This window comes from Lepidochelys kempii, chromosome 5, assembly GCF_965140285.1.
Source record: "Lepidochelys kempii isolate rLepKem1 chromosome 5, rLepKem1.hap1, whole genome shotgun sequence".
NCBI classification, from domain to species: domain Eukaryota; kingdom Metazoa; phylum Chordata; order Testudines; family Cheloniidae; genus Lepidochelys; species Lepidochelys kempii.
Window position 1 is genome coordinate 120,789,202 of NC_136384.1, and position 14,070 is coordinate 120,803,271.

The 14,070-nt window shown below is 45.7% G+C and overlaps 1 protein-coding gene across 7 annotated transcripts in view; it reads right to left on the reverse strand.

The window, feature by feature from the left end:
• The window catches only part of ECPAS (Ecm29 proteasome adaptor and scaffold), an 89,854-nt gene extending 75,933 nt beyond the window's left edge, over positions 1–13,921 (reverse strand). Inside the window, exons 1-3 of one of the 7 annotated variants that reach the window (XM_073345601.2) lie at positions 13,753–13,920; positions 3,185–3,492; positions 1,350–1,480 (exon numbers count right to left, since the gene is read on the reverse strand). In XM_073345601.2, coding sequence (XP_073201702.1) covers positions 1,350–1,480; positions 3,185–3,476 — 423 coding nt within the window. In that variant the 5' untranslated portion in view covers positions 3,477–3,492; positions 13,753–13,920. Of the gene's footprint in view, positions 1–1,349; positions 1,481–3,152; positions 3,493–13,246; positions 13,455–13,752 lie in introns of those variants that run through there. The other 6 variants (XM_073345603.2, XM_073345602.2, XM_078852952.1 and 3 more) reach the window with 6 other exon arrangements.
• Positions 13,922–14,070: the final 149 nt, after the last annotated feature.

Below are 14,070 nucleotides of genomic sequence, written 5' to 3' on the forward strand. Positions count from 1 at the left end.
CACATATCTATTCAGGGACACCATTATAGGGCCTAATCACATCAGCCACACTATCAGAGGCTCGTTCACTTGCACATCTACCAATGTGATATATGCCATCATGTGCCAGCAATGCCCCTCTGCCATGTACATTGGCCAAACTGGACAGTCTCTACGTAAAAGAATAAATGGACACAAATCAGACGTCAAGAATTATAACATTCAAAAACCAGTCGGAGAACACTTCAATCTCTTTGGTCACTCGATTACAGACCTAAAAATGGCAATTCTTCAACAAAAAAAACTTCAGAAACAGACTCCAATGAGAGACGGCTGAATTGGAATTAATTTGCAAACTGGATACAATTAACTTAGGCTTGAATAAAGACTGGGAGTGGATGGGTCATTACACAAAGTAAAACTATTTCCCTATGTTTATTCACCCCCTCCCCACTGTTCCTCAGATGTTCTGTCAACTGCTGGAAATGGCCCACCTTGATCATCACTACAAAAGGTACCCTCCCCCCCACAGCTCTCCTGCTGGTAATAGCTCACCTTAAGTGATCACTCTCGTTACATTGTGTATGGTAACACCCATTTTTTTATGTTCTCTATGTATATAAATCTCCGCACTGTATTTTCCACTGAATGCATCCGATGAAGTGAGCTGTAGCTCATGAAAGCTTATGCTCAAATAAATTTGTTAGTCTCTAAGGTGCCACTAGTACTCCTTTTCTTTTTGAGTCCTACTAGTGCCCTTGCTGGAGTTGGGGGTGATTTCCAGTAAGCTTATTAGTATAGGTTTAGCTTCTTTTGTTTTTAATGTTTTCTCGGTATTGCTTTCATCCGAAGAACAAACGTGCTTACTTAGAAAGGGCTGTGTGGTATATCTGGGGGCAATTACACTAGGTATAGCCTCCAAGGAGAAAGCAACGTGTAGGCGCAGGCCATTAAGGCCATCGGACTTACTGGGAAACTCACAGTGTAAGGCAGGGAGTTGTGCAGCCTGGAAAAACTCCAGTCAGGAAGGGAGAGACGTGGGTCTCTGCCTATGAGACATGACAGCTGAGGAGCCGGGAGCCTATGAGTGGGGGGGACAACCAAGGGGGGGAAATACAGGTGCAGGTGCCCTGAACTGACACACAACCAGTTAAGTGAATGATAGCAATGACTACTGCAAGTATCCTAGTCTGACAGCAAAGAGGAGTGACTCTATACATCACGGTAACATCGCATGAACATTCTATACATCACATGAACATTTCACAGAATATTTTCTCTTGTGGAAAGCAGCTAGTAACACCAAATCATTGATACATCATGGATGTCTACATCTCCAGTGACTGGAAAGTCTACAACTGCACCCTTACCTTTTTACGCACTCCTTCCTGCGTGCTGGACAGTTTGAGCAGGACAGGGGGTAGGAATTTGGATATAATATTCTGTAACTGCTCATCTGTTTCTGCATGGCCAAGACGTAAGAATACACGTTCAAGTTGATCTGTAGTTTAAAAAAAATAAATAGTTAATTTGGAGTTAGAAACCCAAACAGCAGACAAATCTTTTCCTACCCGTATGGGTTTGTAATACAGCAGCTGGGATGGAAGTATGGTAAGGACTGAGCATCTTCAATCAAAGCTCTCAACAAAGCATGCTCTTCTATTTTTAAAACTGCATGCACACTTTCCATTGCTGAAAGATGCTGGATTGACGGCCTTCAACCCTCATTTATCCACAGATCAGGTTCAGCATGGACAGAAGTAGCTCAAACTTCCACACACTGCCCCACTTATGGGCCTCAGCCCTAATCTGGAACACCACCATGGCTGAGACAGTACTTCAGCCTCCGTATCTAGTAATCCTTTGGCCTCACTGCTCTGACTGCCAACTGAAGTGTCAATTGTGGTGGTCGTTTTTGAGATACAGACATCTGTCTGCTGGACTCTGGACTAAGACCATAACAAAGGCCTCTAGACAGCCACTGAATGGCAACAACTTTTGGTCTATTATTATTTATATTGTTGTCATGAACTAGGACCCCCTTGTGCTATACATGGCACAAACAAAAGGTCCCCACACCAAGAGCTTACAGTGTAACGAGGGATGGATTTGATCCAGCAACCTAGCGAGGAAAGGCACTATGCTCTGTTACCAAACCACTGAGCCACCATCAGAAAAGCATTTATGAAGCTGAACGAACTATCTGGATTTGCTATTATTTGTTAACCCAATTTTCAAGCGAGACTGTCATCACCAATAGGAATTAAATGGGGGTGTCAGAAAAGTATATTTTGACATAACTTAAAATGCAAAAGATTGTGAAGGTCCTATCACCCACATGAACGTGTTGGAGTGTTCTGACAATCTCATTTCTCTATCCCTCTCACCACCTCTCAATATCACCCACCCAGGAAGGAGTATAAAACAACAGTATGAATGTCAGTAAGGACATAGGAGTTGCAAACGATACAAGATCAGGATGGGAGGAAGAGATAAAAAAGCATGCATCTGTTCCCTGTATGAACTAGGAAAGGATCCTTTTAGGAATATCAACAAGATCAAAATCCTCTGTCGACAACGCAAGCAATTGGCTTGAAGACCACCTGTCTTTAGGCTAATAAATGGAGAAGTAACTGTTTTAATCACTAGGATCTAGCTGACCTGATGGCTAAACTAGAAGAAAAGCAGACCGCCACATGGGTGGCAAGACACCTCAACAGCACTTTCACAGCTTGGGATGGGGGCAGGATGGTTCTGATACACAAGGGCAGGAGTGTTCCCTTCTCTTCTCCGCAGCTTCACTATGCACACCTGATCTACAATGGATTGCTAACAGGGTCAATCCAATTGGGAGATTACAAACAAAAAGGCAGCCTAAAACAAGGGGAAGCTAAAACCCTTACAGATTCTGCTTGAAACACCCAAAAGGAGAGAATGTTTCTTTTAACTTTGGTTATACCCTAAAAGAGGAGGAGGAGGACTTTGATGGGTTGAGGGATGGGCTGCTCAGACTTGGGAGAGGGAGAGGCCCTCCTGTCACAAAGGTTTAACCCTGTATTCCTTGGGAACCCAAAGCTCCCACGGAAGTCAGTGGGTTTTGGATGGATATACAAGGGATGGAGGGAATCAGTCCCTCAACGGGCAACACGGACGTTTAAGTACAAATACTGTACCTGCAGATTTCAAGTGACTTCTGAACACTCACTATTCAGATAGGAAGGCCTTTGGAAACGATGCTCTGTCATCTCAACTTTTCCCATCCCGTTGTTAAAGCCCTCACAGGGCTCGTCTATGCTTGCAGCGCTGCAGCAGCACAGCTGTGCCACTTTAGCACTTAGCGAAGATGCCGATGGGAGAAGGTCTCCTGTCGGCATAGGTACTCCACCACCCTGGAGCGACGTAGGCATACCGACATAAGGTGGTAGTGTAGACCTCTTAGCCACCGTATCATCTCTCTGCAGGCAGCAGACCAAGCGTACACACCTCCCTCCCAACATTTTGTTTCCGGTTGAACTAAACAGGGTAAGCAGTTGAAAAGACAAAATGACTATAAAATTTTAATGCCAGCTGAATTACAAGTCAAAATTCAGCAGCTCCTCCAATGCATATTGTACTTGACAGCGAATCTCTCGTCTTATGGGGATTTTTCTTGCTTTCGCATGCTATCAGCTGCCTCAGGGAACCAAGATACATTCTTCCCACCTAATTTTTAAAAAGCTTCTCTCATGTCCTGCCTTTTTCTGTCATATTTCATTTCCCTAAAGTATCTGCCTTCTGAGAACTCTCCGATGCTTCACGAATTGGGCAGCATGGGGTAATGAGAGCCTGATCCTGAGAGCCACTGGGCACGCACAACTCTTACGACATTCTGTAACCTTAACAGAGCCATCAACAATGCCTGCAGTGTCTGTGCTCACCACTGGCTGCAGTGCACCCAAACTCCACATCTGGGAGACCTTCCCAGGGTCACTGTGGTAGAGAATAGGACTTGATTGCAGTGAATGCAAAGAAGATAAGTTTATTTATTGTAACCTTCAACTAAAGATATATATTTTCAAAAGCACAGATATAGAGTAGAAGCCACAGGAAATATAGCACTTCTGTGAAGCAGCAGTCAAGCAAAAGGTATTTTAAAGGGGAAGGGTCAACAACAAAAAAGTATACTGCTTTTCCAATTCTTTCCTCTGCTAATGGTATAAGTAGCACCCAAGACTACTATGATAAAATGAAAGAGTGCGGAGAAAGAGAACGATTTCCTCTCTGTCTAATGAATTTACATTGTGTGTTTGGCATGTACATTATTTTCACAGGTTTCCTCTGTATGGTCAGTGAAGTTCCAGTCTCACAAATGCTGACTCAGTTGTTTAACTTTAAACCTGGAGTAATCCCATTGATTGCAATGGAACTACTCACATGCTTGAAGTTAAGCACATAGGTGTTTACAGGATTATGGCTTGAGTCAGTTTCCTCTGTTGTTGGTGTGGGCTTGTCACATGGCAACAGGGAAGACGAAAAACATTTTAATAAAAACAAGTGTCATTGTAAAGCCACAAACCCTGACACCTGTATCACCTAAAACTACTTTTAATTATCTAAATTGACCACTTCTCAAGTTGTTTGCTGCGTTGGTGTAGCCATGTTGGTCCCAGGGTATTAGACAGACACGGTGGTGAGGTAATATCTTTTGTTGGACCAACCGCTGTTGGTGAAACCAATTCCACATTCAAGCCAAGTCTAAAACACTCAACCCACTGATTTCTCCCATGGATCAGGATCACAGTTCCTCCAGCTGGGTTATACATCACGTTGTTATTAATTCATCAAGGTTGTTTGAAAACTGTTTCATAATATCTCAGGAGATGCAGCAACAAGACAAGAAAACACTCCCTTAACATTTTATACTATTTCTTTTGTTTTTTTACAGTGCAAATACTTGTAATCAAAAATAAATATGAAGTGAGCACTGTACACTTTGTATTCTGTGTTGTAACTGAAATCAATATATTTGAAAATGTAGAAAACATCCAAAATATTTAAATAAATGGTAGTCTGTTAAGTGTGATTAATCACAATTTTTTTAATCGCGTGATTAATCATGATTAATTTTTTTAATCGTTTGACAGCCCTAGTAATCGGATCCATTTTGGATTAGCCTTGGCAGTTCCATACTGCTGTGATCTGCTCCACAAAGTGTCTTCTCACAACTGGACCATAAGATATATAAATTAAAACAAAAAGCCCACCAGCCAAAAATAAAATAAAATTAAATAAATAAAAAGTAAACACCTTTGACGTGTAATCTGTGCCCCTGCTAACCAAGACTAAAGCTTTTAATTCAGGTCTATTGACATATATGCTTTCTGTAAACTGTTATTTTGATGGGTCGGTTAACTCAGTGTTTTATTAGTATTAATTTGTAAAGCATTTTGCAATCCTTGGATGAAGATTACAATGATGGTATGGAAGTTAATTAAGCATCATTTCATCCATCACTGAAATGCAAGTTACATGTGGAGAACTGTTCTGAGATTCTACACCTGACTATTTCCGAGATCTCAAATCCAGGCTCACGTTCAAGATTTAGGATCATAAAATATGCTTCTCCCTTAGCCCCATGTTTGCAACTATAATACACATTATACTAGCTGGTTAACATAAAGGACTGACTTGCGTACTCAGTATGTCTAATGTCTCTAATTCTTTGGTACACATAGTGACACTGGAAAGAGAATGTTGATCGAGGTCTGGGATTAAATTTAACTCGACCAAACGACTAAAATGGACTGTCCTTTTCAAGAGGGTAATATGGTCTTTTTTAAAAAAAAAAAAAAAAAAAAGGAGGGGGTGGGTGGGGAGGATTCATAAGAGGGATTCATAGGAGATGCAGCTAGAATTGCTTAACGGAGCCAGATCACGTATTAAGTCAGTCCGAGAAATAACTTTTCTCTTCTATAGCTTTTAACCATCCTCTCAAATATAAGTCTGCCCAGACTATTAACTAAGTTACTCCAGGTCCCTAGGTTCATTCCATGGCCATGATCCACACTGTGGCCATGACCCCTGTTTGGAGTGAAGTGGCAAGAGACCTCCCACACAAGAGCGGTCTGTTTGGCTGGCAGGGGACTCCACCACCACTCCTCTTTGATCGGGCTGGGCCTTCCCTCTCCATGGGCCATCTCTTCCCTGTCTTCAGGTGGGCTGGAGTCCATCCTAGAGAAGGGATGTCTCAGCCCCACCCTTCCTGAGCAAAGGAGAGAGTATGTGTGTGTGTGTCTCTCTCTCTCTGCCAACACCACCCTCGCACAGCCACAATGGTGTCATGGCAATGAGGGGACACACACAATCCTCTGCTGGGGTGGTATCAGCTAGGCCTCTCCCAGCAGTTGGTTTCAGAATTAACAGCCCTCTAGGATTAATGACGCAGTCCACCAATCAGAGTTATTGTTTAGGATGCTCGGCAGACATCACGGCATTAGTTACCCTTGGGACACTTTTTTCAAGCTTTTCTTCCCAACCATGAGGACTAGAAACAGTTTGTTTTTTCAGATGAAATCTAGTCACCATGTAACCCAGAAGTTGGGCCCAATGTGTGTAACCTTTTCCAATTGTGCTCCAGTTAACGATAACCACTGGCTATTTATCAAAAATAAATTAAAAACACAAGCATAAACAGTAGCATGACAAGATTAAAACAGGCTTGATTATTTTAAAGCAGTAAAAACCAGAATCATTACATGAACTGTTAGTTTTCAAAAAAAATCAGCCTGCAAATGTTTTACCTATTACTATAAGAAACTGTGTGTACAGTTTTCCCTCTCATTGCAGTTTGTATACTGTGTGCAATTAACATAGCTTTTTATAGTCAGTTCTACTCTGTCCCCCAGTATAGTAAGTTAGGTCTCAATGCCGCAAACACTCACGCATAACTCAATGGAGCTATTGATGTGTGTAGGTGTTTGCAAGATTGCAGCTTTGTTTTTTCCTACTACTGTAGGATCTTTTGCTCAGTAACAGGGGGAGAGTTTTAAGAAAATATGTTTGTAAAACCACAAAGATTGGGTGGGGGATTCAGGAGCAGGTATAATATCTGAAACTACTTTAGAACTGTTTCAGAGTAACAGCCATGTTAGTCTGTATTCGCAAAAAGAAAAGGAGTATTTGTGGCACCTTAGAGACTAACCAATTTATTTGAGCATGAGCTTTCGTGAGCTACAGCTCACTTCATCACTTTAGAACTAATTTTACAAAATTGATCAGATTTCAGGTGTGTCCTTTCATATTCATTCATTTTGCACTAAGGAATCAAGAAAGTAGAGAAGCCGAAGAAATCTTTAGACTGTTGCTTACAGCACCAGGGTCAATTTGTGTATATAGCTAGATGATATTTTTAGAAGCAGAAATAATTTCTCGCAAGTAGGTAACAGCATTTCCATGGTAACTTAAGGATTTCTAATGCCATTTCTAACCCCTTCTGGTTCTTTTCCAATCTATACAATAAAAGTATGTGAAAGAATATTGGTTTCAGAACTGATATAAATACTACATCTCGCCAGGAGAAAGAACAATATCTTTCAAATTGCAGATACTACATATTGTATAAAACCACAAGTATTATCTTTCTTTTTAAGCCATCAAGCGAGTATAAACATTTTTTTATAGCAAAGCCAGATTAATGGCAAGGCCCTGAACCACAAACTGTAAGTGATTAGGGAAGTTATGGGAGCTCCTTCACTGGAGGTTTTCAAAAGCAGGCTGGATAGCCATCTGTCTTGGATAGTTTAGACACAACAAATCTTGGCAGGGAGTTAGACTAGAGGACCCTTGCAGTTCCTTCTAACCCTATGATTCTATGACCCCCAGTCTCCCATATGTACCACAGTGATCTCTGATCAGACTTTACATCATGCTGTTTAGTAGCCCCCTAAATCTCTGTAGCCTTAGAGCTGGACCCTTCAGCCACTAAAGTTAATGGCAAAAATCCAATAGGAGATTGATTGGGCCTTTGCTCTGGTTCTCTTATATGGTCGTTTGCCATAAGAAATAGTGGAAAGGGAGGGGCAGAGAAGATTTTTTAAAAGTTTACTATACTGCACCTTTTAAAAGACAGTTTTGTCACCCATCTCTTATTTCTTCAATAAAATAACAAAATAAACCCTTCTGGATGTTCAGCCTCATCATTGTAGCTCATTGTTTATCCATCTGTTCAAAGAAGTCAGCTCTCAGTTCAAATGCTATTTTTTGTGTGTCCAGTTTCTCCTCCCTTCCTCTTATACTAAAGAATTAGCTCCCAGTGGCATTTATAGCCATTGTAAACAGCATGTCAGCTGTTCTTTACAGAACTCTGTGATGTGTATTCGTGTAAAAAGAGAATATCAAGCATGAAGTGCATACTTCTATTTATGAAAGTGGATTTGAGGGACTATTAAGGCTGGGACATGTCAAACCAGATGTACTTCACAACAGATCTAGTTAGCACAACAGTATCCTAGGGAACCCAGCCATACAGTCTGAGCCTGGAACACAACAGAACTCCAGGAGTTGTGACAGTAACTTTCTGTGACAGGATGCAGGCAGCTACCTTCTTCATCTTCCCCAACCTAAAGTCCACTTTATGGCAAAAGCACTATGATCTTAATATTAAAGCCATTCTAGAGGACGTACACATCCTTAAAAACAGCTTACTGTTACTGCCCTAAGACCATTTTATAGAAGTTATTTTGTGCACATATCCTGGAATTTTCCTCCAAAAGGCCCCATGTCAAATAAGTGCTTACTTCTACCTGGATACAGTCAGTCAACTTCATTCCCGGGATGATTCAGGGGAAAAAAGGGGAGACTGAGGCAAACATTAAAAGAACAGAAAGCAAAATGAGGTGTTCATTTCTCCAGAAGCTAAACAACTGATTCTGCACCACTCTGCACTGGAGGAGCAAGATACCCAGTTTGGGAGTCCAACTCTGATCTACTTGAATTATGCTTCCATTAAAACACCAGGCAAATTCTTGCTGGAATTGTATTATGACTTGGGGAACGTACATCTAGAGTGGTTATAGCAGCAGACTGGGAGTCAGAGTTTGGAGGTACTGTTCATGGCTCTACCGCAATCTCAAATGACTTTAAGGGAGCACCACAAGGGACCTGTCCTAGTCACTACTCAAGTTTATAAAAAATGGTCTTTTACCGTGGGAATGTATTTTTGTGTTTTCATCATATTCCTCCATAACAGAGAAAAGTTTAGATACAGATTTGAAATGCCAAAATTTGGATTTCCATGTGCAGTGTGTCAGGTTAGATTCCCTTCAGATTATTACCCGTTCTCTTTGAAAATGGCTTTTCTTTCTTTCTGATCACATACCACTCTAGGCCCAATGTACTGATTTTAAATTAGGAGTCAAGCTATCACTGTTTAAATTATTCATCCATCAAATTATAAGCATCTTCATAAAAAGTTTAAGCGAGCACTCTTTTCTCAACAACAACAAAAAGGAGTAACAGCTCATCTATTTGAATGCTGCTACAGATCAAAGTTTCTTATCACTACATGCTTACAAAACAGAGACAAATTGGTTTTCTGATCTAAAAGAAAATTTTAGTTACTCCTTCAGGAGGCTCATTATCCTACAGACCAGGTTCCTTTCAAAATATAATTTGATGCATTTAATTTTAGTCTCTCGCACACTTCTACCTGAGAAGTCTGCCCAATTTTCCCACTCTGAATTTCTTATGCTTCCTGTTAAAGTTCATCTTTGACTGTACAGCTCTTCCATTTATTCATAGAGGCGGCACTGGAAAAATCACCATCCTCCCTCTCCACAAAAAAACCCACCACCCTCAAGTCAGAAGGGTGGTACTATACACTCTCTAGTGGTACAGCTGACCAGTAAGTCATAGTTTACATAGTTTGAGACATCTGATAAGGGTGACATCAAACTGCTAAACTGGACTGTACCCTGTAAGACATTCTTCTTTCCCCTCTTCCAAGCTTGGATTAAATGCAAATGTGACTGCAAACCCAGTGACAATATAGCCACAGGACACCTTGCCAAAAACAGGCAACAGTTATATTCAGTTTGTAGGTGGGGGAAACTAGCAATCCATAGATTGAATAAAGCTGTGTCTGCAAGCAGGAACTCTTCCACTGAGGGCATGTCTACGCTAGACTTAAATCAACCTATGTTAGGTCAACTTACAGTCACTGAAGTAATTACTGCAGTGGCTGATGTCCACACTACCTGCCTTCTGTCGGTGGTGCACGTCCTCACCAGGAGCGCTTCTGCCGACTGGAGAGGAGCAGTGTGGGGGACTGAGAGCCAAGGCTCTCAGCTCTGCTCTGCTCCCTATTCCCTGCTGGGGCCAGACACTTGAGGTTCTCACCTCCCTGAGCAGGGATCCAGGCAGGGGCAGCCTAGCTGGGAGCGGGGAGCCAGGTGGACGCAGCCTGGCTGGGATTGGGGACCCAGTGGCAGCCAGGCTCTGGCTGCCCAACTTTCTTGTCAATTTCACGGCTCCAGTCTGGAGCCCTGAAATTGACAAGACAACCAACAGCTGATGTAAGTAATACAGTGTCTGAGACTGCATCACCCTAACTACATTAACATAAGCCCTAAGCCTCTCATGGAGGTGGAGTTATTATGTATATGCATCCGATGAAGTGGGTATTCACCCACAAAAGCTTATGCTCCAATACATCTGTTAGTCTATAAGGTGCCACAGGACTCTTTGCCGCTTATGTGTAGTAGGGCACTTACATTAGCGGGACAAGGCTGTACTGTGTACACTGATATAATTAGGTCTACATAAGCTGCCTTACGTCAACCTAACTATGTAGTTTAGACCAGGCCTGAGTAGTTTTACAAGGTCTGCAAGTGAAGGGAACACTGGTGATGTACAGTTGACTGTACAGGAATAATTTTATGGCTGATGGTGATCACGGAGTCTGATCAATTTTTCTAGACTACAGTGGTCATGACAATGATTCATCCCAACCGTCACTGAAATAAGTATGTTGAGATTTGTCTCCGACCTTAGAATCAGTGAGTTCTGTAGGTTTTTCTTATTCCTACATGAAATTATGGTTCTTTGGTGGCATCAGGGCCACCACCAGTATTTCGGTGTTCCGCAGTCTATTCACCTCATCCAATAGTTCAGCGGTTCTCAAACTGTGGGTTGGGACCCCATTAAAATGGTTTAGACTTGCTGGGGTCCGGGGCCAAAGTTAAAGCCCGAGGGCTTCAGTCCTGGGCAGCAAGGCTCAGGTTGGGCTTTGACTTTAGTTCCCTTGCCTGAGGAGGTAGGGCTCAGGCTTTGGCTCCCCCACCTGGGGCAGCAGGGCTTCGGTGGGCTCACGCTTCAGTCCCTCCTCCTGGGGTTGTGTAGTAATTTTTATTGTCAGAAGGGGGTCACAGTCCAATGAAGTTTGAGAACTGCTGCAATAGTTTGTAGAAACTAAGCAGGCTGAAGGGGTTTTCTCCAAAGAGAGGACAGAAGAATTAAGTTAAACATTAAGCAGTAATGCATGGTTTAAATCTGACAGCCTGGAGCTTGAAAGTCTGCGTTAAAACCTTTCTTCCTTCTGCTGAGTTTCTGTGGTGAAATCAATTCCACAGTCAAGCCAAGTCTAAAACATCACTTTCCTCAGCCCACTGATTTCTCCCATGGATCAGGATCACAGTTCCTCCAACTGGGTTATACATCACGTTGTTATTAATTCATCAAAGTTGTCTGAAAACTAGTTTTGTTATATCTCAGGAGATGCAGCAACAAGACAAGAAAACACTCCCTTAACATTTTATACTTCTTCAGAGACAGATCTATTTATTATGTACTGCACCAGATTCAGCAATAGATTTGAAGTTTAAAAAAAACACCCACAACTGGGCATCCTTTCCCTCCAAATAAGAAATATCTAAATTTGAACTCCGTCACTCAGATTCTGACTACCATCCTGATCAGCACTGAGAAGTGCACGGACACAGGATCTGCCATGAAGTTCTTAATGCTGGATCAGGGGCATCATTTGCAGAACAGAAGAAATGGATAAAATGTATTTTCCAGCATATTTTACTCTTATACTAGATTCCGACTTTAAATTCAAACAAAACATATCAAGCTCGGGAAGGGGAGAGCTTGTATATATGCACTTATTATTACAAGAAAATAATATGAAAAGAGCGAAGGATTATTCATATCTATCAGACGCTACTCTGGAGATGGAATATAAACGACCAGACCTTTAAAATACTTTGCACCTCTGCAGCACTTCTGATCCCAGCATCTCCACGCACTCTGCAATCATTAAGCTTCACAATACCCTCCTCTGATAAGGGAGCATAAGGAACCGCAGTTCACAGGTGGAGAAACTGAGTCACGGAGCCAGGAAGGGACTTGCCCAAGGTCACACAGCGAGCAGGCTGGCGAGATGAGCCAGAGACCCCCCCTGTAATGACCGAGCAGGGACGGCACCTGCTCTCACCACGGGAGCCAGCCTCGGCTGACGCCCACCAGCCGCTTGCTAGGCCTGAGAACTACATTTCCCAGCCGGCACCCGGGTCACGGGCTGCGGATAGTTCCTGCCCCGGGCCCAGAAACTCACCCCGCCCGCAGCAGGGCCCAGGCCCCGTGCAGGGACAGCCACCCCGGTGGGGGCATTAAACGGGGGGGGGGTCAGGGGCACCCCACAGCGGGGGCCCGCCCCGCTCAGCCAGCCCCACCCTCCCCGCGGGGCCAAGCGCCCAGGGCCGGCCCTGCCGCTGCTGGGGGGCTCCCCCCGTCTCCAGTGGGGGCTGGAAAGCAGAGTCACTGCGGCCTGCCCGGCTTGGGGCCCATCCCCGGGGGAAGGTGGGGCGGGGAGCGGGACATCCAGCCCCTGCCCCCAGGCGCCGCTGGCTGAGGCGGGTGTCCCCAGCAGGCCCGGCCTGGCAGAGCCCCCCCGCCGGGGGACCCTGCCCCGGGGGGCTGCGGGCGGAGACTGGCGGGGAACCCCCGGCCCCAGGCTGTGGTTTCCATGTCACACCGTGACTGCGCACAGCCGAGGCCTAGCCCCGGCCCCCTCCCGCCCCTCGCCCGGGGCGCCCCGGGACACACGGGGCGAAGAAACCAGCCTCCCCCCCACCCCCTTTCCCAGCTCCCCGCCCCCTCAGACAGAGGGGACCCGGCCCCGCCCCAAGGACAGACCCACACGCGGGGGGAGGGGTCCTGTCAACCCAGAGCCCCCCCCCCAATAAACTCCGCTCCCCCCCACCCCGGGGCCTGTGTCGGTATCACTTACTCAGCTCATCCTGGGCCGCCGAGGCGGCCGCGGCCATGTTGCCAGCCGCCGCCGCCGCGGGGGTGGGAGGAGGAGGAGGAGCGGCGGCGGCGACGGAGCAATCCCGTCACCCGGGGTGGGGTGGGGTCCCTCCCCTGCTCGCCGCGCGCCCCCTCGGCCCGGCCCGGCCCGGCCGCGGGGCCGCTCCCCAGCGCCGGCCACCGTGCGAGCGCCGCAGCTTCCCGCCCCGCAGCCCGCGGCTCCGGCGCCCGCCCCCAGCCCAGCCTCCCTCGCTTCGCTTCGGTGTTATATTTAGAAAGAGCTGAGCCATCGCCTCAGCCCCGCGCTCCCTCGCCTATTGCTCCCCCCCGCCGCGGCCTGCTCCGGAGAAACCCCCTGCCCCGGGCGCTCCCCGCCCCGCCGGGCTGCAAGGGGCGAGCCCCGAGCCGGCAGCCCTCGCCGGCTGCCCAGCTGCTCAGCGTCCGCGGGCTCCTTCCCTGCCGCCGCCCCCGGGCAGGGCAACTGACCTGAGTCCAGGCTGACCTCCATGGCTGAGGAGCCGCTTCCTTTGCTTCGCTTCGAAGGGGGTCGGGGCGGGGGGAGAGAAACGGGTCCCTCAGCCGCAAGACGGCTGCCTTTCTCCCCCTATCTGTGGTAGGTGCTTGTAGCAGGCTGGAGGGTTTCCGACTGGGGAAGGTGCTGCCGGGGATTTGGAGCCAATGCTGGCCAGGTACAGATTTAGAGGAAGTGTGAAACACCCCCAGAGGGGGTGCCACTTCCTCCCAGCTGTCCTTCCACGGCTACCAGGCTCCTGTCCATAACCCTCAAACAGCTGCGGGAGGGAT